The 27,868-nt window shown below is 47.5% G+C and overlaps 3 protein-coding genes across 6 annotated transcripts in view; 2 read left to right on the top strand and 1 right to left on the bottom strand.

The window, feature by feature from the left end:
* Positions 1-68: 68 nt before the first annotated feature.
* Ndf (Nucleosome-destabilizing factor) lies at positions 69-24,969 on the top strand. The gene is made up of 10 exons (XM_076820497.1): positions 69-189; positions 287-323; positions 1,243-1,331; positions 1,411-1,537; positions 1,650-1,751; positions 1,921-2,112; positions 2,731-2,904; positions 21,360-21,470; positions 21,544-21,988; positions 22,069-24,969. The coding sequence occupies exons 1-10, from the start codon at positions 155-157 to the stop codon at positions 22,266-22,268; spliced, it is 1,512 nt and encodes a 503-aa protein (XP_076676612.1). The 5' UTR covers positions 69-154; the 3' UTR covers positions 22,269-24,969.
* On the bottom strand, positions 3,497-12,795 carry LOC143373322 (uncharacterized). Of its 3 annotated transcripts, none has more exons than XM_076820484.1 (4): positions 10,238-12,795; positions 9,897-10,015; positions 9,374-9,656; positions 3,497-9,136 (listed from the first exon to the last, which is right to left on the bottom strand). In XM_076820484.1, exons 1-4 carry the CDS (start codon positions 11,708-11,710, stop codon positions 8,486-8,488), a joined length of 2,526 nt encoding a protein of 841 aa, XP_076676599.1. In that variant the 5' UTR covers positions 11,711-12,795; the 3' UTR covers positions 3,497-8,485. The 3 variants fall into 3 exon arrangements, with proteins under 3 accessions (XP_076676599.1, XP_076676596.1, XP_076676597.1); XM_076820481.1 differs by having other exon boundaries at positions 9,897-11,719; positions 12,073-12,792; XM_076820482.1 differs by having other exon boundaries at positions 9,897-11,719; positions 12,077-12,792.
* Positions 24,970-25,576: 607 nt separating the features above from the next.
* Positions 25,577-27,868, top strand: part of Lilli (AF4/FMR2 family member lilliputian) — a 157,993-nt gene continuing 155,701 nt past the window's right edge. Inside the window, exon 1 of one of the 2 annotated variants that reach the window (XM_076820458.1) lies at positions 25,577-25,894. The gene's annotated coding sequence lies outside the window, so the exon portion shown is untranslated. The remainder of the gene's footprint in view (positions 25,895-27,868) is intronic. The other variant, XM_076820460.1, reaches the window with a different exon arrangement.

The following is a 27,868-nucleotide window of genomic DNA, read 5'->3' as shown; positions in this document are numbered from 1 at the left end:
CATGGTATGAAGAAAGCGTAAACGACGAGGAGAGTCGCTCGCTTGACTCAGGAGCTTTGGAGGGGGTAATTTGGATCACGTCGTAAGGCACAAACGACGCTCTACTCGTCAGTCAGTCGCTTGCCGATCGTGATAGAAGTAGGTGGGTTTTGTCATGTCGGAGGTATTTAAACTGGGTGATCTAGTATGGTGTGTACTCGTAACGTGTTAATCATTGAATCTCTATAATGAAAGTAGTGAAATTCGTATGGCAGTGATTACTAATCGATGTCTTTATCGATTTCAGGGCGAAGATGAAGGGATTTTCGCCTTGGCCTGGCCGGGTAAGTTATATTTCATTGCTAACGGTTCTGTGTTGACCACACTCAGCTCTGTTATACGCGCCACGAAGTCAAACGCGGCCATCATATTTGGCGGGAACGCGTCCAGTTCCGTTTTCGATGCCTTTCATTCACCATTTTAATATCGCAAACGGATATATTTTTATACAACTGTTGACGCCACTGTTGGCCCGCATTGCATATCTCCCGCCACACCCGACCTTCGATTTCAAATTGGCGCGCAGACTACGAAAATATAACCTAAATTACGTTCCGTGATTTCATAACTTTTGCCATGTTGTTCCCGAGATGGGCTAAAACTTACATGTTTACATTGCGTATTTCTGCACAGCCACGCAATTCTTTCCTGTTTTTCTTCTCGCCTTTATTCAGAACTATGAAGTGAAACTCTGTTATCACAACAGCTACTAAGCGATATGCCTGTTAAATGTACTTCGCGCGGTAAATTGATGCTCCTTTCAATATAAATATATTTTAACTGCTTGATGCGAGCGACGCAAATAAAATTCATTTTATTCACTATTCACACTTATTGTTTACAGTATATTATTTGCAGTAAAATGTAGGCAATATTAATTAATTTTTAATTACTTTACAGTTCCAAATTATGTTTGAAATTATACTGCCGAAATCGGGATACTACCAACTTATTGCAAATAAAATGCTCGATACGCAAAAATCGATTGAAATAAAATGTTACAGAAATCTTTTTTTCTGTGCATGTAATAATTTTTTATGTACCATAAAATGCGTAATATAGCAATATGAAAACATAAATATTATTGCCATACCACTTTCTTTAAGCACACATTACTCGCTCTTTGTTTGCTAGTTTCATTAAAAGAATATGTTTGTAATTTGTAATTTACATTATGTAATAATTCTCCCATGGCATCTTAAGGTGTCTAATCCTTCAAAGGACTTAAAGAAACCGACGAATACTAAGAAGGGGCCAGTTCAATGTATTTTCTTCTTTGGAACAAATAATTAGTAAGTTTTCGTAAACATCCTTATTTCTTCTACTCTCTCGTGCATTCACCACCGAGACTCACAGACATATTTCTTGTAGCGCATGGATAGAGGAGTCCAATATAAAACCATATCTAGAATATAAAGATACTCTTGTAAAGTCTAGTAAGTCGGGTGCATTTAAAGATGCGGTAGAAGCAATAGAAGAATTTATTGCTAATGGAGAGGTAAGTTGTATAATAATTAAAAAAATATTTAGATATATTCATCGAGGTCTCTCGATAATACACATGTTTTACAAATATCCCACAGATGATACAATAATATAATTTGCTTTAGGTATTTGAGGATGGCTTAGACCCAGACTCCTTATTCGACAGGCTTAAAGAAGAAAGTATATCTGAGAAGAAAAGCGTAGTAAAAACACCCAAGCCTCGTAAGGTTAGGTTTTTAAAACGAATTATAATTTTGAAACTCTTAATTTTCTATTCAATATACGCATTTTAACAAAATACAATTAAACAAACAAATTTATGAGACGTACCATTGCTAACACAATTTTCTACGTTTGCGATAGAAAGTAACTATGAATCCTCTCGTTACATTGCAGGAAACACCAAAAACCAAAAGATTGGATACCAGTGCGAGCGATGCTCGCCGCCCTGCCAAGAAACAGCGTAGGGAATCAAGTACGAGTAACAGTAATAGGGTTGGCAGTATTAGTCCTCCAATGAATCATTCGACTCCTCCCAGGAAATCAGGATCAACTCTTCTGAACAGGCCTGCAAATATCGCGAGACCTGTAAGTACAGTTTATATATTATTATTACATAATGATAAATACAGTAGGTTTTCTAGTTAAATTTTTATTACCACTAGTAATATTCTACTGTTTCTGATGTGGAATAAGAATTAAATATTTGAATTTAAAATATCAATCATGAAATATTTTCATACATAATTTTGCTTTCACTTGGTTTACAAGTGATAAATTCTCATCAATGCTTACCTACTTGTGTGAATAAATAAACAGCAACAGCAGTACGCCTTCTTTGATTCCTTTCCATGATCATTACTTCGGGATATTTTACTGTAGACTCTAAAACATGTTTAATGTTAAATGCACGACTATGACTTCTTTGCGATATAAAAAAATTCGCGGGTTTACACGAGATTACAATGTCTCGAATTTTAATATAGGAAAAAAATAATTTCATGAACGAAAGGAGCTGAAAGCTTGATAAAAATATTAAAGATGCTCAGCCATTTAACATAAAAATTCGCCGCGATGTCACTTCTCATTTTATTACTCCCTATATGTGTTTTCATTTTTCGCGTTGCTGTGGCTTTCTTTCCCCCTTGAATCGAGGCAGAATTATCGGAGACTGTATTGTTAATTCCTTGCTACCTTGCACCGCAGGTGACACCTCCTTTAGACGTGGAAACATTGTCGCAAACCCTTAAAGAGAAAAACATCCTTCCGTCAACCTTGAAATTTGGATTCCTCGGTTTGGGTATCATGGGCAGCGGCATCGTAAAAAATCTCATCAACAGTGGGCACAGCGTAATTGTGTGGAATCGGACGCAAGAGAAGGTATGTGCACTTCATTTCCTTGTGATATGATACGACGGTATACGGTGATTGTACAGAAATTGCGGCACACCGATCAGGTGCTACAGAGGTGTAGTGATCATTCACGATTACCAAAAACAGAAAAAGGGTCATGTAAGATTTGCCGCCTTACGCGCACTAACGATACTAATGTATCTTCGTATCATTTTGATCTCGAAATATTCATTTACCTAGTCATAGAAATTGCGGCAATTGTTTTTTTTTTTAAATTTTCAACTATCTACACTGGCGCGATGTCAAGTGTTGAGTTGGAATTTTATTATTCGAATGGGGAATAAGTTCACTGTGTTCGTTATCAATTTGTTGCCGCATTGTCAGCAAGTATGATATTACCGTGTTCCGTTTCTTCGGCGGCCTGTTCCACCTTCGGCAAACGAAATTTCGTTCTAACGCTGCGCGCCGACACGTGCAAACAGAGCCTGCTGCCGTTTGAAATTCATTTGAATGATTCTCTTGCGGGGCGACAGGGTGAAAGTGTCTGTCTCGGGAAATATTCAGGAGGATCTGTTGCGGTGGGGTGGGGGCTTGAAGTCACAGAAAAGAAGGGAGTATATATCGATAAACAACGTGATTTATTAATTATACTGTAAATTGAGCATATTTTTAAAAACTTGGCATTTCAAATTATAATTGAAAGAAAGCGTTTGGGATCGTAACGGAAACATAAATCATTCATCAGGCAAGGAATGAAAAGTCCTACAGGGACGCGGGTATTTGAATTGTAAAATGATTGAGCAACTCGGTGCCCTGACATAACGTTATTCGCGATGGAAAGTGGAGATATGTCTGTTAGGACTTTTAGGGCATTTTCTCATCTACCGCGCAGCCGGACGATCCACGACGTATAATAAGAGAGTAGGTTCGACGATATTCAGTCTGCATATCTCCGATGGAAAAGAAAACGAAGGAACTTAGGAACAGGAATGGAAGTGGCGATTTCTCTCTTCCTCTCTTATTTTCTCATACCGATCAGATAAAGAAAACGTTCTAATTCTCTCTGAAAGTACCGGCGTTATCTCTACAAAAATAAATATTTCCATAAAGTCCTCATTCACGCCCCGAGAAAGCACGTGTTCGCTACGCTAGGAGCCTTAAGAAATGCAGCAAAATATGAACCACCAAAAGCACTCGAGATGTCGCCAAGCGGTGCCTTTCGCTAGAGGAACTTGAGATTGTTGTTGAGAAATGATTATACGATTTGAGCATCTAAAGTGACCAAAATATTACAGTGCACACGCGAGTTTGTATTCAACACCTTCGTCTCGCTACACACAGTACCCAACAATGTCCTCCGAACGAATGCTTTCGCGGTACTCATTCCACAGCCTGTTTTTGACGAGTGATCCTCTGATAAAGTACATTTGTCGCCATCTAATTTATATACCTAACTGCGGTAATGACCGTTTAACGGTATCCACTAATCCCTACAGTCAGTCCTCTAGATCGTCTGGGAGTGACGCGCAATCTCCGGACAAGCATTGTCGACAGTAAACATTAACAGGAACGAGGTTTAGCGATCCCTAATGATACTTCGCTCGGACAACCTTCGAAAGCGATGTCGCTATTAAGTCTTTTGCTTGGCTTAAGAGAATTCTCCGACTTGTAAAAGACGGTGCGGAAGTGATTCCCTTCTGCGTATCTGTTTGGTGGTACCTGCGATTAGTAGAGTCCATTTTGTTTGTCGTATATTTTATACGGCTCAGGCTGGTACACTTTTAGCGGGCGATTACTCCATTGATAACAGGTGAAGTTTTGGCGGTAACGCGCATGACAGGATACCCAACGAAAGTCTCGCGTTATTAGCTCAACGGACCTGTATTCTTCGACTAATGAGCAGGAGTTAATTAGGAGTTAATAGTTTCCGTGGCTCCTGGTCGAGTCGCACCTAAGAGAGTAGGTAGTATCCTGCAGACGTTAAGCTTGCTCTAGAGCATACATATTAAAGGTACGCGGGTACCCCGGCAAGTTTTCAGCAGCCGAGATATACCTGGGCTGGAGGTTGAGTCACGGAGTGCTCGGGTACCTGTGGTCTTAATCACGGGGGTTGGAATATTGGGACTTCCCCCGAGATCGTTTACCGGAGGGTGACGACAGTGATGCTCCACGATTCTACTCTTATCTTTCCTGATAAGCGCGAACGAATCAGCCGACGAGGCTGTTCAGGTACCCGAGCAGTCCTGAGAAAGTAGGAAAGTTTAAACGCGCGTCAGGATGTAACAGAGTATTCGGTGCTGAGTTCCTTTTAACAGCGACGGTGTACGAATTCAGCGCGTGGCCACTGCTAGCTGGCGAGTTAGTCAAGGTACGGGCAGGGAATGAGCTACGATCGATAGTCGAGGTCGTGACGAAGCGCCTACACCGTTACTTATCGCTAACATCTACATCCGCCGCCGATCGTCCAATGCGTCTCCGTTTTTCCTCGATGGCGAAGGGAAACCAGTCGCCCGGTTATCGAGCAGCGACTGCCCCGTGTTCCGCAGCCCCCCCCGCGTCCCCGTTTTCGAGGGATGATAAAATTTTATCTCTTTGAAGTCGCTGAAGCGATCCAAAAATAACGTCAGCGCCGCTGCCACGCGTCGGCCGCGGCTCTCTCTCGCCCGCTTCGACGCGGCGCGGCGCGTTGATAGTGGGAGGTCGACCGCAAGGCGAACGGGCGAATCGGCAAAGAGGGACAGAAGGAAAGGGGGAAGGGAGGACGAGGAAGATGCGAAAAGAAAGAAAATCGAGAACTTCCCGCGCGTTTCAGCGCGTCACCTCGGATTCAAAGTTCCACGGGCCGGGGAACGTTAATCGCGCGCGCCCATGATTTTCTATGAACTGTACCGCAATACATAATGTCCCGATTTAAACATGCACGAGGAGTTACTTCTTAGATCACCGGAGGTACAAGAAACTTGTTTGCGTTTTATAATACACTGTCATGAATATTGGCGATAAATTGCAGCTACCGTTTGCAGTTTAGAGCAGTGGCTCTCATTTGCCGCCGCGGAGTACGGCTTGACGTGGCGCTTCGCAGCGCCGTGCGGCCGCGGTTGAGAGCCACTGACCTGGACTGAAAATGGCGGTAAATTTATTCATAGCGCTATCGCGCAAAGAGTTGACGGCTGGTCTCTCTTATTCGGTTTATAGAAGTGAATTTAATAAATCTATGGGGTTCTGTCGAAAGGAAAGAGTAGAAATGGCCTTCGAGTCTCTGCAACCGGCGATCAAATCGAAAATTCTTTTTGTATCTCCTATGTACAGTTGAAACGGACGTACTGAGAAATAATCGTACAACTTTCGTCAATGTTTATATTTCATATTGTTAAACGACGGTCTCCGCATCGCATATCATTACGAACAGAAAGATTAACTACTTGCAATCGCAAAGCAATTATTCGTAATTCGTTAACACATCGATCGCTTCTTTCTTTCTTTCTTTTTATAATTTCATTTTCCTCTCCCCTCTCTCTCGTTCTTCTCTTTTTAATCACAGAGGCAAAGTATCGCAAGATCGGAATAGAGACAACAAGACTGTAGTGGACGAAAGTTTACAGATTATCTGCACGAGTTAAGTATTATCAAATAAAATGAAAACGTAGCCGAGAGTAGTGAACCGTACGCCTGCCACGAACGTGCGTTATCTAATAAGCACATTTAAATGTTGTTCCAACGAGAACTTAGCTTCGAATATGCCGTTGTTCGGCATATCTGTTTTCTCAGCGATCTGGGTTATTTCAATTTCATGGGGAGCTCCACGGTTCCATGATTTTAAACGCGCGGTCGGCGCTGGCGCGAATGTAGACAGGGAAAATGAGATCGTCCCGAGGTTCGTGGCTCAGGCCGATTTCAACCGCGCGATGATAAATTGCACAGTCATTATCGTACCTTCGCGATGGCGATTATCGTGATTAGAATATTTCTTCCGTTTAACGCCTGTACATGGAGGTCTGTCTGCCAATCGTTTTAACTGATTCAATTACTGGATCCTCCAACCGGGTTCTCGAAACGTCGCATCAGTGCTGCGCCCTCTTTTTTTTTTAAATGTACATATAAAATCTCACGATTAAAACGTAGCCTTCTTGAACTATCAGTTACATACTTCCAATGAAACAGCAAGTTGCCGTTATACTGTTTAGAATATAGGGAGTTTACGTGATCCATTGTCAGTTGGAAATTAACGTGGGAAGACGCGATGAACGGTAGAGTAGTTTGGTAATCAGAAGTGGGGGGAACAGAGCCCGTTGTAAATCTCCGGTAGAAAAGAACCTCGCATCGGTTGGATTACCTAGAATCAGATATAACCACTTATCATCTTTGCGTTCTATCGAAGTTTCTCGAGCAACCGCGACTTGAAGCGGTAGGGTACGTCGGTGTGGCGACGGTTAAGTACGTTTCTTCCTCTCCTTGGCAGAAAGATCTCTCATATTTTTGTTCATTTCTCAAAGAATTATATATTTCTATCGTTCGGAACAAGCTACGTTTTACTGAGCGAGTAACAGCTTGAGAGGGCGTAGGGACATCCAGACGTCGGAGAAGCGATGGAAAATAATGTCCGCGTGGATATCGGTCGCTCCGATCCATCGGCAATCGAAGGTGAGGGAAAGAAGAGCGATTTAAACGGAGCAACGGATAGCGAATCGGTTCCTGTCGTCGCGCATCTATCGGCCGACGAGATAATCGTCGACGACGCGTTCTGCCGATCGCGGTTCAGTCTTTCCTTGAGAGTTGCGGTTACAAGGCTGCGAACCCGTAAAATCGCACGCACACACATATGTACAGGGGGACAGAGATGCGAGGTGTCGATCGATTTCTCCCAAAACTGGTCGATCAAGCCCATGAAATTGACAACTAGGCGAAATATTTTACGCAACCGCCGTTATGCACGCGCGTCGGCCCTCTGTCTCTTTATCCCTTCCCCGCTTGCTATTTACTCTTAGCGAAAATGTTGGCTTACGGCAGATTTGGCAGTAACGCAGTGACAACTCGCGTTTCTCCCTAGCGATCTCTCCTAAGAGACCGTGGCTCGTTACCATGGATGCCGACGACGCATGATAACGACAACGACAAACAAGCACAGAGCGCGAGGGCGGACAGGTTGCAAGGTCGAGTCACGGGAAAAGTCCTTGGAAGCTGTCCGCGATTTTTTTTTTGTTCTCTTGTTTTTCTATTTTTTTTTTTTTCGTTTTTAGTAACACACACGCACACACGACCGACTATGTTCCGTCGACGTGTCGGTATAGGGGTTGGGGGTCGGGAGTGGGTGGGGGGATGTGTAGTCCTTTGGTAATTGTAGGCTTGTTCTTCCGTCTTCGTTCCCAGAGGTATATTATTCTCTTATTAAGCATCGTTTTTTTTTTCTCTTTTGTGGTTTCTCAAAAGCTAGAGTCTCGAGTAGTCCCGACGAGAAAACGGTACCACCGCTCCTACTCGCGAGTACACCCCTCACTTACCGGCGTCGAGGCACTTCTACGTTTATTTTTCTCTCGCGTAACGATCCAGCGGCGGTACGTTCTCGCCTAACAATTCTATCCCGCGCTTCAAACACTTGCACCGAAATCGTCTAGAGTTTGGTCTCGCGCGGTAGCTCCGGTAAGCTGGTGCTAGGTACGAGAAGACCAAGAACCTCAGCTATGTCCGTAGGCTCGTTGGCTAGGACCTCGGCGCTGAAGCCTCTGAAGGTCGCCTTGCTGTGCTCCGCGTCTTTGTACACCGACGACGAGCTGCCGTCCTCCTCGATGCTGTGCAGCAATATCGGGTGCGGCATGATACCGTTGCACAGCGCCTCAAGCCCCGGTGGCGGGCCGCTGTCTTCGATGTAGTTTATGTGAATCCCCTCGATCATGCCGTGCGGGCTGGTCGAGGAGAGCTCCGTCGGCGTGTAATACTCGCTGTTCACGTCCTCCAGGCTCGCCCCGTTCGCCAGGTCGTTGATCTTCGCCTTGAAGTAAGTGTCTACGCGGATGGACCCGTCCTCCTTCGTGTCGAACACCATCGAGTCGCTCTTGCCGCAGGAGCCGCTCCGACAGTTGTCGAAGTAGAAGCTCGGCAGGTTCTCCAGTACCTTGTTCAACGTCTGCTGCTGGTACTTGTAACTCTCCCGTAGCCTCAGTACCTGGTGAGCGCTGAACTTTCGTATCTTGTTGCGCTGGAAGACATAGTTTTCTCGTACCCAGTTCAGCTGGCTGGTCGAGTAATCCTTCGCTTTTCTCACCTGTTTCGAGACCAGAGAAACAACCTCGTGAAACGTTCGTACATTCACGCGCGAAGAATGTTCGACCGTAAACGGTTTTCTTGTTGAGGGCGACAAACAGTTACCATTTCGTTGCAAGCGATGATTTTTGTTACGGTAGTTAGTCGGTATTGTACGGTGTGAGAAGACACCGAGACAGATACATATTTGGGATGCTGTTCACGTTAAGACTAATATTCTACTTTGCTGCTCTATTACCTGATCGTAATACTGATCTCTTAGCGCCGTGAGGTGGCTCGTTCCGTAGTCCCTTATGTCCCGTATGTGCCTCATCTGGCCCTCGTAGTTGTCGCGGATCCATTCCACCTGCTGCGCGCAGTTCTCCTTTATTCTGTGCACTTGCTGGGTGTAATTCTCGCGTAGCTTCTCGAGCTGCTGGCTCTTGTACTGCTCGATGCTGTCCAGCATCTGATAGATCTGCTTGGCGCGGGGCGTAGAGCCGACGTGCCTGCAGCATGAACACCAGTTAAGACAGCCACACCTGAAACGAAAAGAAAAGGGACGGTTCATTCGTTGCGGTTCATCAGGACGGAGAATGCCGGCCGCTTTTAATCACCGTGCGAGAACAGGACACCGTCGACCTGTGCTAGCGAACATAGTATAGGCGGTCGAGGGCTAGGGAACGAAGAAATCCGGCAGAGAGGTTTGCGCGAGCGAAAGGATCAATTTCAAGCTCGTATGGAGTAAAAGAAAAGGGGGGAACAGAGTACAACATACTTACTTGCCCAATAGATAACGAAGCAGTTGCGTTAGAAGTGTTAAGAGAAGAAAGGCCGTGGCGCTGGCCGCGCCTACCATGATGCTGAGAATCTTGATTTTGTGTAAGGTTATCGGATTCATCTGCAAACTAATATAGGTAGTGGCATTGGCAATCGGATTGACCGCGAAACACTTGTATTGTCCAACATCCTGCCTGAGCAACGTCGTGATGTACAAAGATCCATTCTCGAGGATGCGTACGCGACCATCGTCTACGAACGGTACACTTTGTTCCCATCCGTGTACGGGAGGATGTTCGACAAAAGCGTCGGGAAAAGCTGGATCAGGATTCCAGTGCAGTACCTTGAGAGTCGGCGTGACCCATGTCAAGGACGGCGGGGGATTGCCGTTGAACTCGCATTCGAGGAGCACAGAGTTCAACAGCAGATGCGTGTGTTCCGCGGGCGTAGCGTATGCCAAAAACGGGGGCGTACAGTCCAAGTAACGAAGGGTGTTCAGTATATCGCCACCGGCGGCGTCGATCTCATCACCGCACCTGAACCCGCTTTGAAATGCCGTTCTTAGGTGTTCCTTGCTCTCTGCCCACTTGACGAACCAGAACATGCGGCAATCGCAAGCCCACGGGTTCCCCTGCAGCTGCAGCTCGTTCAGATGCGCCAGCTGCGCTACGTTTGCCGGTAGAAAGGTCAAATTGCTGTCCCGCAGATCGATCTTGCGAAGGCCCGGCGTACGATCCAGCACTCGCCGCGAGATCTCCCTCAGCGGGCTTTGGTTCATCTCCAACGTCTCCAGCTCGTCTAATCCTTTCAGATCCTCGTTGCGTAGGATCTCGATCTTCGTGCCGGACAGCAAGAGGGTGCGCAAATTCTTCACCGGTCGCCATACGTCTTGCGGAAGCGCCGTAATCGGTATATACCTCAAGTCGAGCCACCGTAGGCCCGACAGGCTTTGAAACGTTCCGCCACTCAAGCGGCTGATAGGATTCTCGGAAAGATCGAGCCGCTGCAGGGACCCTAGATCGGCGAAGAGACCGCGGGGAATTGTGTCAATCTCGTTATTGGCTAGCTCCAGTATCTTGAGCTGCGTGAGACCGGAGAACAAGCGGGATGGAAGTTTGGTCAGTCGATTGCCGGACAACACCAGCTGCTGCAGCTGCTTGTTGGGCCTGAAGCTGTGATCTGGCAAAGAGACCAGTAGATTACCGGACAGATTCAAGCGGGCCAGGGCTTTGGACGAGGTGAACGCTTGATAGGGAAGCACCGACAGTCGATTCCGCGACAGACCGATCTCCTCGAGGTGATCGAGGCCTTGGAACAGCACTCGCGGGATCGCGCTCAGACGGTTCCCCGTGAGATTCAGGTACTGGAGTTGGTGCAACGGATGGAAGACATCCGACGGCAATTCCGTCAGCCTATTGTCACCTAAGTTTAGATGCTGGAGGAACGTTGCCGCGCGGAACGCGCCCGCCTCGATCCGCTCTATCCCGCTGGAGGTCCACGCGAGGCTCTTTAGCCGGGTGGAAGTTTCGAGAGCGACGACGGGTATAGTAGCGGCCTCGACGTTTCTCAACACAACGTTCGTCGCCTGGCCGGGCAGGCCCAGCCCCAGGAAGCTTCGTTCCTCGCAGAGCAGGCTCGCCCCATCGTCCAGGCACTCGCAACCGGTGGCACATTGTACACGCGACGACGATGATGGCTGCGTTGATTCCGGCGACGGGAGATGACGAGGATGATCCTGCGTGTCCGCGACGTGAACCGCTACGAGGAGAACGATTAACCACCACCACGAGCCCCGCGCCAAAACCCGCTCCCACATTCCTATGACCTGTAATGTGACGATTTCCACCAATACAACCAAGAACTCCCATGTCCTGACGTGTCCTCGCGAGATCCAAGCGTCGACAATTCGCTATTTTTTTTTTTCTTTCTCTTTGTACCGACTCTGCTCCGTCACGCTCAGAGTCAACCGACACTTGGCTCGCGATAAGTCCGTGCTAGCTAGCACGGAGGAACGTGCATGTACCAGTGGCCGTTTGCTTCGATCCTTCCGGCAGCCACGTGCTTTTCGCGAGAACGCTTAAAGATTCTATACAGTAGTGTCTCTTTATTATTTTTTTCTTTTATTTTACTGTATCCCCTCTCGTACTACGACTGTCTGTGAATGCGTGTGTTACCTACCTACCGATGATCACAGACGAGCCGCGAAGACACCGAGCGTGTCGTCGGCTGGGCGACCGGCGGCGGTGCGGTGTCTCTTAACCGTTCGCAAAAAACCTGGCCCAGTGTCTCATGGGCGTACCGAGCTGGCGGTTGCTGGTGGTTTTGTCGTCGACGGCGGTGTTGCTGCTGTTGCCGTGTCGAGCCGGCAACATAATTGTGCGCGCTCTAATGGAACGACTCGTACGGAGCTCCGAATTTGGACGGGAAGGGAAAATCCGCCACGATACAGCACGGCGCGTACAACAACACGGGCACTGGCGCTCGCGAATGCGCATATATAAATGATTGACAGCACATGCAAAGGAGCCACGCATACGCGTACTCACGCGCGCACATATACCCTCTCTCTTTCTCTATTTCTTTTTTCCTTTCCTCTCTACCTTGATCGCTGTGTCTGTGTTTCTGTCTGTGTGTGTGTGTGTGTGTGTGTTTATCTCTAGTTCTCTCCGTCTCTACTCTCCCCTTCTGTCACTCTATCTCTCTATCTCTCTATCTGCCCGCTTTGTCAAACGCGCGGCCGCTGGCGATCAGAGGTGGTTACTCTCTCGCGTTCCGCGTGTCACATGACATACTCGTGCATCGCGACGCGGCCAGCGTCGTCCGTCGCGTGTCAAAGGCAAAAACTGACTGCGAGGGACTCTCTCGGCTCGGCCGACTCTCGCTCGTTTCTCCTCCTCGTGGTTCTGCCGTATGCCCCGAGGAGCCGGCAACGCTGCAAGCCGCGGGAACCGCGCCGACGCAAAACCGACATCGCTGCAGCTTGCTACCGCGAGCCGCCCGACAGGGAAAGAGGGGAAGCGCAGAGGACGCTCCAGACACCAGCCCTCTATCGGCTCTACCCGCATCGGTGCCCATCGGTGCCCATCGTCGCCGAGCCACCCGAGACTCGCGATATTTCACTGCTCCAACACGTGCCTTGCCTTGCTCCTCCGATATTTTTCCTTTATTTATCGTTACCGCCTGTCTTCTACCATCCACCATCTACCCCTTTCGCTGCGAGCGGCAACGCGCACGCCCACGCACTCGATCCTGGCTTCTTCTCTCGGCTTCCCTCGTTAATTAGACGATTCTTATCCGATATCTTTCTACTCTGGTAAATAGCCTCGTCGCTGGTTACCCCAACACACCTTTCGCACCTCGTTTCGTAAGAAACGAGAGACTGCAGCAGCAGCAGCAGCACGCCTGTCTCCGACCGCCTGCTGTTTGCAGTTCGCTCTCAGCCCGCAGATAGGAGACACGGTTTAATAATCCAAGAGTTATTAGGGTCCTTCGTTAAGCCGCAATTAAACATGGAAGGCATTGTTCGCTGGGGAACAGATGAGGCGAATTTCGGGGAACGTGCGATTCCACGAACCCCGGCGATGTGTGCATCCTTCCTCTTCAATCCTTTCATAATTCACGCTCGCTTTCTCTGTTGTCGTCGTGGTTGACGCGGCTGGTTTTTCCGTTTCCTTTCGGCACACCGCTCTCGAGATTTAAGGTACGGCGAGGAGACACGGCGAAATGGTATAGCAATTCAGAGGCCACGATCGAAATGCCTTGAATAACGTAGCGGGCGGAGTGGCGGTCATGAAAGGAAGGTTCGTTGCCTGCATCGCAAAGCTGAATTTGAACCACCTGGCTGCTAATCTTATTCGGCGCACGTTCAAATCAATATTATTACATAGGGCGAGCGCTATCGTCCGTTACGGTTTAGGCGAGCTGTTTGACGCATCCATTCGTATTAATACCCTGCCGATTCAAATTCAGTGTCTCTGCAACGATAACATATGTATACCGTAGACAAAAAGATTCTTAGACTGACAGTCTAAGTAGTGGTGCATTTTCCAGCGGTAACATCACGCTGTTGGGTATTTCAGTAACGTTCTCCTGGTACCGTACCGTGGATGCCATTAGTTTCGCTTCAAATCTTGCGAAGCATCGATTCTATTATCGTACGCCATCGATCTAGAATGCCACCAGCTTCGGCTTTCACTTGAAAAACGTTCGAAAGCGTGCCCGTGTTCCAAGTTCAACCAGAAAGCACGATAGTCTGTAATGAATTTCATCATTAGCGCGCGGGCACGGAACAAAAATAATCGAATCTGAGAACATTTCGAAATTGTGTAAGGGGTCGTCCTTAAATTACGTAAGGCTTTTTGGGGGGAGGGGGTCGCGAATTTCTTACGTTTTCTTACACGGGGGGAGGTCAGGTAGCGTTTTACGTAATATTCTTTTAACCTAATTTTGAATAAATACAAATTCTATCGTTAATGTTCTGAAAAAGTAGTTTTAGTTTAAATTTCCCGAAATTGAGTTCAATGAATCATATAAACCTTTAAAAGAATTTTAATAACTGAAAGAATTCGGAGTAAAAAATATTAAGTAAGAAGGGGTTGCAATATCAAATCTTACGAATTCTTATACTGGGGGAGGGAGGGGGTAAGAAACCGTCAAAATTACCCTTACGTAATTTAAGGACCGCCCCTAATGAACCGCAGTATCTGCGACACATATATTTACCCTTCACGAGACGCTGAACGTGACTTAAAAATGGCCACTCTTTTATATTGCGGCCAAAATAGAGCGTATTCTATGTAAAATGGCAAAGGTGACTTTGGGAAGTTCGCGATACCTTGTGATATGCCCTATTTCCTGCGCCAGCTATTTTTTTTTTTTTACATAATCCTCAGTTACGCGTCCACTTCGCAGGAATCACCCCGAAGAATCGTCGATTATCAGTATCCTATTTTGGTCTCTCCTTTCGTGCCCACACGCAAATGGAGCCGTTTTATGTACAGGCACCAGTCGTTTGTGCTGAAAGTTGCATTGCTGACTGTAGTAACCGTTACTCCAATCGCGGTACATTAATTTCCGTGCCCTTCAACCCCGCGAGGTAATTAAGCAAAGTGGACCTTTGCTGAGACAATTAAATTAGTAGCCTTACACGGGGCGAACTAATCTCGTTTGGTGCCAAGAAGGGAAACAGAGAATTTCTTTATAGCGATGAAACCCCATTGCACCTACGAATCAATCATCCGCTCAAGCTGTCCACGTGTACAATTGCCGGGGCTGACCTTGGACGATAGCTTCGACAACGGTGGCTAAAACGTTCAATTTCGAATACGCCACGGTTCTATGCAAAGCTACTTTTCTGCGTCACGTGAACAAGAAGGGCGGGCAAAGAGAGAGGCGAGAATGGTGTAATTTAGTTGTTAGAGAACGGTCCGCAGCCAGAGTTTGAATGATCGCACGCCAATCCCATATTTACAGGCGAGTCCGTTTGAAGATCGCTCTCGTAAGGTCCGCGTGTGCAAAACGCGCCTGAATTAAACGTAGCTCCGCTGCTATAAAACCGAAGCCAACGTAAGAACTCGAATATTCTCCGCGGTGAAAAGTTTTAAGTAAATAAACGTCAGCGCTCGATTACCAATACAGCAATCAAAACAGCAGTCCTTGTGTACGTGGTAACGTTGACGATAACAACTGTTTGAAACTACCGTACTGTGATATCTCTCCAGTTACACTTACAGATATGCTTGATAAGCCTTCAATTGCGTATTATTCCTTCCCCTCCATCTTCCCACTTCTCTTTTCAACGTCGAATTTCGCCTCGCCTTGCCCCGCAAACTGGATTCAACAACGTTGCAAAATAGCGACCGGCTTATCGGTCGCTGTTTTATCAAGGTGCAAAGTTAGTTTAACATACGGCTGATTGAATTACGCTCCCATTCTTGAATCGCAATGAAATTAAATTTTAATGCCCGATCGCGGTGCAGTGGATTCTTTATGCGATTTCTTCCGAGACTCGATTCGCGTGCAGTGCTCAGAGAGATGCATTTCACCTTGATACTTTTGTAGGTTGCGCAAAGGCCACGAAAACCCAATTTTCCCCCTTCTGTGTCTTCATGTCGGTCATGGCCAAGGGGAGTAGCCGTAAGGGTGGGATAACCCGATTTCCTCCACCTAATCTATTATTATACCCGCTAGCTGTTTCCCGTTGTATTATGCTCCCACAGCGAAAAAAGGGTGCATAATAATTCCTTTGCAGGTATTGAAACCGTGCAGCCCACGTAAGTAGTTCTCCGAGACATCGCGGCAACTCCATCGCGATGCTGGAGAAATGTTTTTCCTATTTCCAAACGTGACACCTGATCCCCGTGTCGTTGAATATTAATATCCGGGCAAGAACGGGGCATGAATGAAAAATGAACGCGGAATTATTGACTAACAGGTATTACGTAATCGCGTCGATAAGTGCAATAGAGGAAGGAATCCTCGTGAAGGAAATGCTTTAAGTAGATTGACAGTATTTACAGTTCCTTTAGAACTCGTATTTATTGCTGCGCGAAATACAGTTTCCGTATTTAGGTATATCAGCTACACGCGCACCAGAGTCGCTATTGCATGATTTAATGCACCGAGAAATTCACTCCGCAGAGGATCCGCTAGCGATATTATCCGCAGCGCCGCTCGCGTCCGCGGAAATAATTGTTTTTTAATCGGCGAAAACAATCCTGAAAAGATATCTTATTCAGCGAATTCAGTTGCCGCATTACGTAACACGGTTGGCACACAGTTTTCAGGATGGCCAAAGGCGTAGGTGGGGGGTGGTAACGACGTCGGAGAAATGAGGGAGGGGGAGAGGTGGGGTAGCTATTTTAAAGGACAGTGCGTTCTTTCGCCCTCCAAACTGTCTCGCGAGTATAATTGGCATGAAAGTGTCCCTGTCTCGGATCGAGAAGTAAACGCGCAAGGAATGCTGTTGGACGAAGACACCGGAACACCCCGAGTCTTTTCTCGAAAGCAGACTTGATATACGTATATCGGAACCGTCCGCGTGCAATGCTTTTCTTCGTTGCATAATATGGTTGGCGAAGCGGACTACAGGCTGGAAGGAAGCTTGCGCGCCCGGCGTTCAAGTTAAGATGGGAGGAACGATGAAACCGCGGGCGATGTAAGACAGGAAAGGCCTCTGCGGTTCGAGGCAGGCCGATAAAGTGCCGGTTGCTGGTTACAGGAGAAAGAGGGAGAAGTGTGGCGGCTGAAAGGAGGGAAGGCGAAGAAACGAGACTGTAGAAGGAGAGGGAAAGGGAGAGACGGCGGAGCGTCGAGCAGACGTGAGTGGAGCTCGATCAGCTGGGAACAGAGCGGCGTTGCCACGTCCCGCCGCGTGACCCCCGGCTGGCGACTGTGTCCCAGCTCCGCGGATCAATATTACCAACATCTGGCAACCTCGCCCCGTATCCGACTCTCCTCTTTATTTATACGTGTCGGTTGGATAGCGCAGGCCCGTTCCGATCCTTCCTTTGCTCGCTTTTGTCCTTCGTCCCCTTGGCCTTTACCGGTTTTGCTACGATTCCGATATTTTCGAAAGGTTAACTGCCCACCCCGAGCTTCGAGTACACCAGAGAATAACATGACACCCTGTGTACAAGGTTGTACGGGGGCAGTACCGCGGTGCGCCGAGAGATCGCGGACCGAGGAGGTCCTCTTTCTTCGCTGCGTTATCGCGTCGGTGGGTAAAAATATTTTTAGGCCGACGTATATAGATTCGAGCGATCAGGGACGTGCGAACGCGTCAAGTGCAATGCGCTCCAACAGGCAGCTCTGAATGGACGCGTGTCGTTCAACCTACTCTGGACAACTAGTCTCTTCGCCACGAGTCTGACAGAGATGTTCCTATCGAACCGCTACCTCGTTCCGACCCAAAGATCTTCTCGGCGCGAAAAGTCTCCGGTCTTATCTTATCGTCGCGGTGTATATCTTGATGTAAATTCTATCCGCATAAAATTAATTCGCTATCCAGGCGACAAAAAGAAAGATAAAGATCCCTCCGTTGGAAAATACTGGTTCCAGTGCAGCTCGTGGAAGAATTCCCTCTGCGGGCAAAACGAGGAGCGAGACAGTTGCTAATTACTCCTCTGCTAAACGCGTACCCTTCTTCCACGTTGCTTTCCTCGCGTCCCGACGTGCTCGTTCTTGCCAGCGTCGCATCAGCAGTTCGGTCAAATTAATTGCCAGTCGAGTTTCCGCCCCGACTATGCTAATAATAATCGATATGTACGCCTTATACAGCGGAGCTCTGAAATCATTCTAGAGTCATTATTCCCGGTGGTACGGCCAGGGTGCGAGGTTTCCACGTCCCGATATATCTTTCCTTACCTTGGAAATTCCCACACTCCCGCCTACTTCGGCTATTTCATTTCCTGATCGCGCGCCGCGCATGACCTAACAATCGCGCGAACTTTGCTATTAGAAATTTTATATAAACGGTTTCCGCGCGTTCCCTGTGAGCCGCAAAGGTCGATATACCCAGGCCCCTCTACCTCCACTTGCACGATTCTACATCCGCCACCTCTGGCAACGTCTATTCCGGCCTGCCGGTTTCGTTGCACGTCCACTCATCCTTCCTTTACGCTAATCAGCATGCGTATGCACGCGCGGAGCTTTTCGCCGCTGCGTGCCCCAGTTGTTTTTGTTTTTTTCAAAGGGAAAATAGGACACACGGACCATCAGATAAATTCAGATTCCCACGGTCTCGATCTCGAGCGGGGAAACCTCAACACCTCCGCGTTTCGCTATCATTGCTCGTATTTCATTTCTAATCCTGCACCCAAGGCAACGAGGATCAATTCGTTTCGAATAATTGTACCGCGCGTTTCGCTCGCGACAGAGACACCCTGTACAGCTCGGTGGAAAACGCAGCCTGCCGGCCACGTTTCTTTCCTCGGCGCCGTTCAAACAAAACGCCAACCTGCCGGTTTCAGTGTTGAGCGTGTGCAGTCATCCACCCACGTGTTACGTGGGCTTGAAATGCTCGCACATGCTGGAGAATAGCGAATGCTTCCTGCCTATGTACGGTTATGCGTGGCAAACATTATTATTGTCTAAACCGCGCGTCTCGGTGCGCTCGTAACGGAAAGGTGAAAATTGTCTGGGTTATTAAATCGCAACCGTACAGTTACTGTCTCGGCAGAAGGCGTTAAAGTAATTCATAATCGTGAGACCGAGTACGCGTAGCATCCAGCAGAGGAATTCCTGTAGTAGTCGATAATTCCGCAAGCCGCTTCGAGATCGAGGGCGTTCGTGGCATTCTTGCCGCGACATCCAAAAATCTACCCGAAATAGTGAAGCGCCTGCCGGGAGCGGCCAGAGTTGAATCCTGCCCTGTGTGCGGTTGCGTTCGTCCCTGGAAACCGTTGAATTTCTTCCCTCGTGGAAGCCGCACAAGTCGGTTAAGTTGGTTCAAGGTCGCTCGCTGGTACATGCATTCGTATTTGCTGCGAGTTAATTTCCTTGCAAACTTTCCTCAGAACCGCGCGGAAAATTCACTTACGCTTAGCGATTCGTTTCCTCGCCTCAAAGTCGATCGATTGTACAAAAAGTACATAGGTAGCGTAACACGCTCGTACCATTCAAACGAAATATTCGTAACAGCTGCACCCTCTGGGTTCACCGGTCACCGAGCCTCGTGACGCGTGGAACTCTGCGTTTCATGATCAATCCTTTCGCTAAAATCTTGAAGCGTCAAGTTTGGATCGCCCAGCGAGCCTTGTCGCAGAAAGTATCGAGCTGCATTTGAAACCGCGGAGCTAGTCGGAATTTCACACGTTGGTATATTGTTCCTTTCCGGTTTTGAAAGTCGAGCATCTGTTGCGATGCGAACGTGGCAACGATGCGAGCAATTGAGAACACACGAGGACACACAACCGCTTCGCGTTGCATCCGCGTGTGTCGCACAAAAAGAGAGGAAAAAGGAGAGGCTCCTTGATCATTAATCTCTTGAGCCTCGCCTTTTCTATTTAGCGCTCATTCAATGCCGCTTCATGTCCGTGTCGTACGCGAGCCGTAGCCCATGGCCTGTGTCCATGGGCCAAACCGTCGAGGCTGCCAAATCGTTCAAAGAGCGAAGAGGCACTTTCATCCTCGACAGGACCACAACAAAATATTCACTGCCGGGGAACACCTATTTCGAGTGGAATTCGTCATAGACAGTCGGCGCTACATAACGCGACATGCCCCGTCAACACGAGTGACACTGTCAGCTTAAATATTTTAATCAGTTGGTCCTTGCGTATCGCGTTTCTTTTCCAGTGGCCTGTGTTTTGTACGATAAACGCATCCGCACGGGCTGCTGAATAGGATCCCTGTATTTGCTCAAACAAATTGGACGTGCAAAATAATACAGGTCAGAAATACGATCGATGTACACTTCCTGCTCGATTACCCCCCGCGCACGTGCAACAAAGCGAACGGAATACGCGAATCAGTTTCTCTGTTCGTTCACTATCGCATTACCTTTCGTCTGTTTGGCGATTGAACGGGTTTCAGATCCATCCTTCGTTGCGAATAAGGAAACTTCATCCGATCGTATCAGTAATACTGGCGTACGAAGATAGGATGTTTATCGACCGAAAGATACAACCTATATTGTCTCCTTTGTTTCTTTGTTGACAACACTTAACTGGCTCGTTGACTCGTCGTCACGTTCCACCGTAGCTAAATACGCAGTTACTGCCACTATAAATATAATAATTCCCTTTCAGTGACTTTGAACCGTGCATTCATAATCTATCAACGCTTCAATGAGAAACATGGAAGATTAATAAAACTCCATTGTATTGTATTGTAATACAAAGAAATTCTCTGCTTTTTGTACCATTAGCGTGAAAGGCGTTCTTGAAGCTTAGAAAATGCCACTGCCTCGTTCAGCAGGTGAGACTGGAAATTGCGGGACAAACGACGCCATCGCACATTTGGAAAATACGGGTATCGATTTTGCTTGGAAAGTCTGAGGAAGAAAGAATCAGGCCCGGTACACGAAAATGGCATCCTTTTCAGAGAGCTGCGGTTTATAGAAATTTCTAGGAATTCACGCTCTACATATTTGATCTGGTCCCTCGAACAGAATTAGTACGAGACTCGACGAGTCTGTAAAAACTTTTGGCCGTATGCGGCAAATATCTTTAGATGATGCAATGGCGTCGTTTGCTGATGTGGCAAGCAAGTCTCGGAACGTTTAGCTTCAGAGCCGTTGGAACAACGTACGTGACCGGAATGGCGACGAAAATGGCGAGTGGCTCGTCGTGGCGACATCTATCGACGCTACGATTGTCAGAATCGGGTCGTGTTACCGTTTTACGCCGAGCGATGTCGCCACGGTATCGAGAGATATAGTCAGTGTCGTATCGAGAGTTTAACAGACCCTATCCACCGAAACTTTGAAAAAGACAAGAATCTTAACGTTATTCTATTTCTTATAGTGTGCAGATTTCGTGAAAGCAGGGGCAGAGCAAGGATTAACACCATCCGACGTTGTGCTTGCTGCGGATATTACATTCTCTTGCGTAGCTGATCCTCAAGCTGCCAAAGATGTGAGTAAACAGTTTTAATTTTCGTCTCTAAACTGTTCGTAGGAACGTGTACTAATCCATAAATTGTTTATAGATGGTGTTCGGGAATTGCGGGGTCCTCACAGAGATATCCCCGGAGAAAGGGTACGTGGAGATGACCGGCATAGACGCGGAGACCTCGCAAGACATCGCTGAGGCAATAACCGCGAAGGGTGGTCGTTACTTGGAGGCCCAAGTGCAGGGCAGCAAGACTCAGGCCCAAGAAGGTACCCTGGTGATACTGGCGGCTGGCGATCGGACTCTGTTCGACGAGTGTCAGTCCTGCTTCGAGGCAATGGGCAAAAACAGTTTTTATCTAGGCGAGGTGGGCAACGCATCCAAAATGAACCTCGTGCTACAGCTGATGGCAGGAGTGACTCTGGCCGGTTTGGCTGAGAGCATGGCTCTCGCAGATCGTGCTGGTCTGCAGCAGAAGGATGTATTGGAGGTGTTGGAACTCACCTCATTGGCTTGCCCGGCGATTCTCGACAAAGGAAAAGGTAGTGCTCTTTTTCAGTGTATCGAAGACTTGAAGTCCCGTTTAAACGATATCGATACTAATATCGTTGAACTTTTTCAGCCATCATCGAGGGTGGTTTTCCAACGCAACTACCGCTGCAGCACATGCAGAAAGACTTAAGACTCTCTCTAAGTATGAGCGACCAGTTGGAGCAGCCATTGCCGCTTGCCGCCGCGGCGAACGAAGTCTACAAGCACGCTAAACGCCTTGGTTATGGAGAGCACGATGCCTCCGCTGTTTACATCAGAGCCAGGTTCTAACGGAGCATGCATCGTCGAGCTATCGCTATACCATATTTATTGCAATATCTAACGTTGTTTCCCGTCGCTACCAGAGAAGAGTAGTGCGCTATTTGTCAAGGAGTGGCGGTGGAACCACCACCACCAATGAATGCTATAAAAGAAACCGCGACGTGCAGATTGGTACGTCGCGCGGAGTTGTTGGGAGTAGGATGAGCTCTGTCATCGTTTGAACCGGGCGAGAATCAATTTTCGACATATTTCCATATGTACGGTAAACTTCGTGCACAGGCTTTGTCGTTCAATTTAACGCGATGACGCTATGTATAAAGTATCAAATGTACTTGCACTTTTTTTACAATGTTTTTCAAGAAGACACCATCTGCGTATACACGAATGACCTTTCACTGTTTTTTTTTTTTTTTTCGTTTTTCTTTATCTTCTAATGCACGGCGACTACTTTTCTCGATAACAGCGTGGGTCTTGATAAATAATCGATCTCTCGAGTCGCCTCCCGGCTTCGGTCTCGTCGAACGCACCCCTCGCTTGAAAACTCGATAAGAGACTTGGGACGTGTCGAAAATGTGCCTTACGATACCGTTTGAAGCAAGGCTTTCACATTATTTCTGTTCTTCTTTTCTTTGGAGTTGCGCAATGGAAATGACACAGTATGATGGATGAATTCAATTTACACGATAATGATTAACGGGAGGATGTACAGGAGAACGACTGAAAAAGGAAAGAATGGCGGAGATAGATTATACGCTACATTGGTGCAATTATAAGGTATAATTCAGTGGGACGAAGTTCTCGATTTTGTAAAAATATTTTGGCGATAGTTTAGATGTGTCCGAGGCACGGAATGATGGTCGAACGTGGTTAGCCAGGCGGCTTTCAGCTGGCTCTTCAAACCTATCCTTTTATTCCTATATTACGAAACAAAAGTTTACGTTTTATTTCATTTTACTTTTGTACTCTTGCATGCATTTTGAACGTCGAGCCGTGAGTTTATGAGTACTTAGTCTTACGTAGGTATCTCACAAGGAACACTGAAGAGCGCGTTGGCCTGTTCTCATCGTCGAATCATTCGTGCCGGGAGACTTCTGATATATCGCCGCGAAAAAATTAATTTTCCACTAGTAATTAGAAATGTTTTTGCGCCTAGCGCGAATTCGGCTTTTCGTTTTCATGGACGTGGCTCTTAAGTAGACAAGCCGAAAGTGGCGCGGAATCATTTTGTTTTACTAGCATTGTAAAGGATGGAACGAAGTAGAGGAAATATTAAACGTTAATTAGTATATATGTACGCTACTATATATGGAGGCTTTTCGGGCTCAGTTGATGTCCCTTTAATAAGATTAAATCATTACTTACGGAGCATAGATTTACGTTAAGTCGAGGTATGGTATGGGGGTGTGGTCTTTTCACGAATTGACCAAGATGCTTAAAACAGTACCGTCTTCTTCTCTGTGTTAGTTCGCGTTACGCCGGGGTAATAATTACTCCTTTTACTTTGGAAATTCCATTCAACGTTCACGATAACATTTTACGATTGCGTTGCCCCAAAACTTTCACGGCATCGCGCGTCCGATAATTCTACGCTCGCGCGAGAACTCGATGCTCGTAACACGAACGTAAATTTCCAACGATCCATCACTGATTTTTTACTGACTTTCATTATTGATGGTATTGCATGTTCAACGAACATGGACGTGTCGGGACAGTTCTTAGAACGTTTTCCACTATAATACGTACTCTGCTCTCTCTCTTACTTCCACCCTCCCTCCCTCCTTCCTTATCTGTTCCTCGTGCGTGCACGGTGGTTACGATCATTTTACGAAAAGAAGGTGAATCTTCTTGACGAGGGGATGAGGGAAGCGAGCGACGCGCACTTCCGTTTCACAGGGCGGTCGTGCGAGTCTCACATGCGGCACGCGACGAAGTCGAGAGCGACCGAAAGGTTACGGAGTTTGTTAGCGAGCAATTTTGTTCTTGGGCCCGATCGTACGAGTTTGCCTTTATCGGAAGCGAGAAATTGTCAGTTTTCACCTCCCCCATTGTCGCAGATCAAATACTGATAGTCTTACTTGCAAGCTTTCCCCACCGAGAATGCTTGGTGGAATATTTTTCTAGCAGTTGATTGTCCACTGAACATTCGCAGTGAACGATATTTGATTTTTAACTGTGGATCGACGTGTACCTATATATATAAAAAAAAAACAATGTAGTAAGTACGTTGTATTGGTTTGTTTCTGGGCGATAAAGGGAAACTCGTATCGTCCGCTCTTTCACGGAAACGACAAACTCTTGGGTGCGTGGGAAATTACGTACCGCATAGCTGTAACAGTGGCTAAGCGCCCATATCACACATACTTGTATATGTAATTAGATTATCGATAGCGTTTTACGGTTACAATGCCAGATTGTACACGTACGAGACGAAAACAGGAGTGATGGAAATAGAAAAGAAAATATTAAATATTCTACAGTAAACACGAAGAAACAAAAAAAATATAAATATACATATATATATATATATACGTATATATATATTATACATACTATAGCTAGTAAAGAGTATAAATCACAGAGAGGGAGGAATTCGTGTGTGAATGCGACTGCGGGTGAGTGTGAGTAACGTCATGAGCATCGCGTCAGTAACTGACGTTATATGTTTTGTCACGAAATACACTGGTTTTTGAATAAATATCTATTTGAATTACGAACATTAACATTTAATCCCCGTGGAACGTCCGCAGCCCCAGCACGCTCCATTGTACACGAATATTCTCGTCTCATTCCTGCCGTAACGCTTTTTGTAAACCCGCAATTAAACTTTTCGACGCTACGCGCGTTTGTAAATAGGTGCGAGCGACACGCGGAGTACGCGAGGCATTAGAATCTTACTACCAAACGAGTTAAGCCGCGCTCGAACGTGGTGATTCATCGTGAATAATTTAACGATATCTTTGTTCCTTTAATGATCGTTATTGATTGTACAAAAACTGGATCGATTTGAGAGAAATAAGAGCAGTCATTGTCGATATCGTTGGAAGTCATGCAAAGCACGTGCCGCGCTCTCTGGGTTCATAGGCGCCGCGAGTAGAACGAATGATATTGCATGATTACAGTAGGAAGCCGGCTCGTGTGCGCACGCGTGTCCTCCGCCACGGCTGGACGTGTGCGTGAAAGTATCGGGAACGGTAGTGGGGATCGAGGGCGGGTGAGGGAACAGGGTGGGGGCAGAGGGGTGGAGCAGCCGCCGTCTGATGACACCTGTAGCTCGACCCCCACGATCAGTTCAGCCGCGACCGTCCACGCGCCGTCTTGTTACGACGTTTTTGCACAGCCACCACTCTGCCCGCAATATACACATATACGTGTACCTCTCGCAAGCACGCATACACACACGCACACAGACGCGCGCGCGGGCACGCATACGTCGCACGGTACGCGCGGGATTCACGTGTATTGGTGCGCGTACGAACGCCAGCAGGCGCACACGTGCAAACGGGTAATTTTTACCCTTTACCACGTGACGGACCGTCGTGCGCATCTGCCATTATCACGAGCGAACTGTCATCGTGCTCCCTTTCATTCAAGATAAGAAAGAAGAGGAACGCCAAGGAGTGATCGCTGTGCCTGCAGTACGTAGCATGGATATCGTGCCCCTCTCGACGATCGACATTTCACGAGCATTCTTTCTCCCCATATCGACCAGCTTTCTGTTCACGTACGCGTTGACAACTGCCGCCAGCTCCCTCTACCCGCACGGAGGAAAGCTTTTACGTTTGATTCTAGCGTTGATAGATGCTCGATACGATTGACGCCTATGTAGATCCCAGGAACAAGGTCGTTCATGTAGAGCGTTACTTTCTAGAGTCTAGAATCTGGAATCTAGAATACAGACGATCGGATGCCTCGATCGTTAGAACCGAGTGTTCATCGAGTTGTATAGTTTTCGATGAAATCATGGGGATATACTCGTGCCTCGTACGATTTACACGCGCTCGAATCTACATATACCGTATGTAAACCTCGCGACCACGTTCGCCGTGGTATTCGAGCAGTCGTTCGCATCGATAGCGTCGATACGTATCGAGTCGAGACGAGCGAGACTTCTTTAACCGAGATCGAAGCGAACGTTCGCAAATAACGGTCGTTCTCTTAGTCGTGTTTCTTGGCACGATCTTACGAACGACCTTATTCCTAGGGAATGATCGGTGGTGTTGCGACTGTGAGCAAGAAAACAGAACGTGGCCCGTATGGCCGGCAATGCGAAACGAAGGTGGCGGAGGGGCATGTTTCTCGCGCTTGTATTCGCGGTGTGTGTCGCGCCGCACACGGAAGCGGCGAGATTCCAGAAATCGTGGCTCTGATCACGCGCGTGCTCCCCTGTGCAAGCACAGCGAACTGTATACGGTAACAACGCGATGACGTACGTTTTCACGCCAACTTGCAACATCGATATTCGCTCACATCGGTCCGAGCAACCGAGCAGTTGACACAAAAACATCCGTGAGTCGAAAAGCCACCTTTTACTTTCCCGAATTTTCGAAAAGGTATCGCGCGTTTCTGGCCATTGTAATGGAAATCTTAGGTTAAAATTAGAACGGGCATTGTCGTTGCATCTTTGGAAAAAATTCGAAAGCATCCCGGTGACAGTTCTTTACAGGGAGCTCCGAAATAGAACGGGGCGAGAGATTAGAGGCGCGGCTCCGTGGGATATCTATGAATATATCTTTTTCCGCCACATGCCCCGATCGTCACCGAAGCTGATCGCTGCTTCTACGTGCATCGTGTTTGAAAAATAGCTCGTGTCGCGGCGCTATCTCTCTATTCCCTTCTTTCTTTCTTGCTGCGGCTCTCCGTCTCCCTCGTCCCCTGCCACTGCTGCTCGGTAAATAAGATGCGTGCTGTATCTACGCGTGCACATGTGTAGGAGAAATAAGCAGAACCGCGCTGCACGTACAATGGCCGGGCTGGTGTTGGGTATCCACACATCTCGGGCGAGGGATCCGACAAATATAGATACCCGTGGCGGCGGTGTGCGGGCACTCGCACACCAGGTAGAACAGCAGCGCAGTAAAGGAGGTGAAGGGGAAACGGGACGGAGAGATGGTAGAGGAAATAGCGTGGACAGATTCCATTCGCGCTGAACAGAAACATCGTGTTCCAAGTAGAAATCTTGGGAATACAGTAAACGTATCGTTTTTATCACGTACTTTCCAAATTCTATTTACACTCGCGCGATTATTTGCCGACAGATACGTGCCTCGTTCGTGTGTTACGGGACGGAAGGAAGCGGATGTAACCTCCACGAAAAGCCGAGCGCGTGGTGCGCGCAATGTAAATGAATAATTAGGAGCCGAGAGGCTGGCATACGTCGCGTCATGTATACGGTTACACGATGCAGCAAATGATGGCATATTCTTCGGCGCGAGTGCAATCGCGTTTGCATGGTTCGTGGTGGGGTGGGTTGGGTAAGTAGAGTTAGGAGGATCAGTCGGTCCGTGGTGGGGGGAACAGTGTGGACAGGTTGCCTTCGTGCTAAGCCGAGTCTCGTCGCCTCTTGCATTCCGAGACGCGGATTCCGGAGCGGTTTTCTTTTAAGACAGAGA

Source organism: Andrena cerasifolii, chromosome 9 (genome assembly GCF_050908995.1).
Source record: "Andrena cerasifolii isolate SP2316 chromosome 9, iyAndCera1_principal, whole genome shotgun sequence".
NCBI classification, from domain to species: domain Eukaryota; kingdom Metazoa; phylum Arthropoda; class Insecta; order Hymenoptera; family Andrenidae; genus Andrena; species Andrena cerasifolii.
This window is presented reverse-complemented; position numbering and strand designations above follow the sequence as displayed.